Source organism: Orycteropus afer, unplaced genomic scaffold (assembly GCF_000298275.1).
Source record: "Orycteropus afer afer isolate SDZICR_OR568_19922 unplaced genomic scaffold, OryAfe1.0 scaffold00099, whole genome shotgun sequence".
In the NCBI taxonomy this organism is placed as follows: domain Eukaryota; kingdom Metazoa; phylum Chordata; class Mammalia; order Tubulidentata; family Orycteropodidae; genus Orycteropus; species Orycteropus afer.
In genome coordinates, this window is record NW_006921686.1 from 4,032,647 (window position 1) to 4,035,719 (window position 3,073).

Genomic DNA, 3,073 nt, shown 5'->3' on the forward strand with positions numbered 1-3,073 from the left:
TTTTCATTTATTTTGTCATTTTGTTCTTGTATTGTGTTTTGAAATCATTCTAGGGTTTTCTCTGTGTTTTCCTTGATCTGTCTCTCAATTCATTGAGGGTACCTAAATATAATTCTTTTGAATTCCTTATCAGGGAGTTCCAGTGCTGTGTCTTCCTCAGGGGTGTGTTTTGGGTCTGTATCCTGGTCCTTTGTTTCTCCTGCTTTATCTTGCTTCTTTGTGTGGACTGTGATGCTCTGTTTGTGTTTATATTTAATTGGTGATTGTATGTTGGAGTGACTTGCCCATGATTTTCGTTTTCTTTATTTTGTTTGTATGTCATCTATGCAAGCAGGGTATTATGCTGTGCTCCTCTATTCACTAGTTGATAGCACTTACACACTCACCTCCTTTCTCCTTTACTGTTGTTGTCAGTCTCTTGTATGTCCCTGCCGACCTTGGCAAACAGAGCCTATTCTTAGGTCCCTGGAATCCGAGTGAGAATGCTATCACTTTAAAATCTAAAATAATGTCCTCCAAGTTCATCCAGATCATGTGGTGGTTTGCAGACCCTACATGGTTACCACTTGTAAAGATTCAAAATGGGTGTGCCCTCAGTCACTTTAAATATCCAAAATGGCTGCTGTGTGTAAACAGTCATAATGGCTATACCCCTCAGACAGTGGAAAGTCCACAGCTCAGGTTGTCTGTGTCCTTGCTGTTTCCCTTCCTAGTCATAGGCCATCAGCACAGTTTTTCCCTGCAGCCCTTGGTGACCAGGGCTGATCTTTAGGTCAATTCTCAGGTCCCAGCACCACTTGGAAATATTCAGGCTGTTGGTCCCATCAGAGTAGCTACAGTCCACAGCTCCGACCATCTCTGCACTCACTGTTTTTGTTCAGGTTTTTCCACTAGTTGGTGCCTAATCCACTTCTGTATAGTTCCTTCCAAAGCTCAAGGCTCCAGGAGTATCTTCTGTATCTCTGTCAATTGGTTTCTCTTTTCTTTGTGGAAGAGGGTCTGTGTCGCTTGTCTGCCTATTCCTCCATCTCACTGGAAGCCCTCTTTGCAAGCTTTTAAGACCCCAGTTGCTACTCATCAAAGCAGGATGTAGAACAATGTTTTGTATAGTATGTTATGCCAATTGAGCTTGGTGTCTCCTGCGACCATGGTCCCAAGCCCACAGGTCCAACTACTTGCTCCCTTCGGGTAGCTGGCTGTGGCCAAGAAGCCACCACAACTGGAAGACCTTTTATTCCTTGAGAGACGGGAGCTTCTGGAACAGGCTTTCTCAGCTGGGCTTCCCCTTCTGGGGCCCTGGGGTGCAGGAGAGATTGGCGTGCTTCCTTTCTCGGTTCTCCCACGGGCACGAGGTGGCTTTCTAGATGCTGGGGCAGATGGGTTCAGTACATCTGGTGATGCCTGAGGGCTTGCTTCCTCTCGAACCCTGGCTGAGGAAGGCCGCAGTGGCGGGGCTGACTTACATTTCAGCAGGCTCCCTGGTAGCCGTGTGATGAAGAGTCCCTGGGCCTGGAGGTGGGGAGGCCGGCTAGGCCACGGCAGGATCCTGGGAGCTGGTTCATGGTGGTGGGGATGAAGGTGTGGCAAGAGTGTGGGTCTGGGTGCATTTTGAAGGTCATGCCCACAGGATTTGTTGGTCCGTGACAGGGTCGCATGTGAGTTGTGAGGGAGGGAAAAGCAAAAATGCCAGAAGGTTTCTGGTGTCAGCAGCTGAAAGGATGGAGCTGTCATTCTTTGGTCAGGGAGTGTTTCTGTGGTGTCCCCAGTGAGCACCCTTCTGTGTGCCGGACAGAGAACAGTGACCGCAGCGGATGGAAACCCTTCCTCTGCGGAGCTGATGTTCTCTGAGTGCGTCACTTGCCTTAAGTGTACGGGATAAAGGTGGTGGAAGGGGTTAGCCAGCTGGCAGACAGTACTCTGGAAGGACAGGGCCCCTTCTCAAGGACGGGGCATCAAGGTTCCACAGAACTCCCCGTGGCCACTTCATAGGTAGCCCTCACTGTCTCGTGTGGTGCCCGTCTGTCTGCTCTCAGTTTGGGAAGGACCTGACCCTGGCTCGGCGCCGGCTGTGCGGGCGAGGCCAGGTCGGAGGGCTTTACTGGGGGACCAGGAGGTCGGCCAGGGGCGGATTGCCTCCTCCCGACCCCCAGCCTGTCTCCCTCGGCAGCGGCTGATTGACAAGACCAAGGTGACCTACCTGAAGTGGCTGCCGGAGTCGGAGAGCCTCTTCCTGGCGTCGCACGCCAGCGGCCACCTGTACCTGTACAACGTCGGCCACCCCTGCGCCTCGGCCCCGCCCCAGTACAGCCTGCTGAAGCAGGGTGAGGGCTTCGCGGTCTACGCTGCCAAGAGCAAGGCGCCCCGCAACCCGCTGGCCAAGTGGGCCGTGGGCGAGGGGCCGCTCAATGAGTTTGCCTTCTCGCCCGACGGCCGGCACCTGGCCTGCGTCAGCCAGGACGGCTGCCTGCGCGTCTTCCACTTCGACTCCATGCTCCTCCGCGGGCTCATGAAGAGCTACTTTGGGGGCCTGCTCTGTGTGTGCTGGAGCCCCGACGGGCGCTACGTGGTGACCGGTGGCGAAGATGACCTGGTCACCGTGTGGTCCTTCACCGAGGGCCGCGTGGTGGCCCGCGGCCACGGCCACAAGTCCTGGGTCAACGCCGTGGCCTTCGACCCCTACACCACCCGAGCTGAGGAGGTGGCGGCGGCCGCTGGCGGTGACGGGGACCGGAGCGGGGAGGAGGAGGAGGAGGAGCCGGAGGCCGCCAGCACAGGCCCCGCCGGGGGTGCTGCTCTCTCCCCGCTGCCCAAAGCCGCCTCGGTCACTTACCGCTTTGGCTCGGCCGGCCAGGACACGCAGTTCTGCCTGTGGGACCTCACCGAAGACGTCCTTACCCCACACCCGCCCCTGGCCCGCACTCGCACCCTCCCGGGCACCCCTGGCACCACGCCGCCAGCCACCAGCAGCTCTCGAGGCGGTGAACCCGGCCCGGGCGCCCTGCCCCGCTCGCTGTCCCGCTCCAACAGCCTCCCCCACCCGGCGGGCGGCGGCAAGGCGGGTGGCGCCGGCACG

General features: G+C 56.8%; 1 protein-coding gene across 1 annotated transcript in view; it reads left to right on the forward strand.

The window, feature by feature from the left end:
* DMWD (DM1 locus, WD repeat containing) overlaps nucleotides 1–3,073 on the forward strand; it is a gene marked incomplete at its 5' end in the record, with an annotated part of 10,607 nt that overhangs the window by 6,007 nt on the left and 1,527 nt on the right. The window contains one exon of the mRNA XM_007943060.1: nucleotides 2,168–3,059. Coding sequence (XP_007941251.1) covers nucleotides 2,168–3,059 — 892 coding nt within the window. The remainder of the gene's footprint in view (nucleotides 1–2,167; nucleotides 3,060–3,073) is intronic.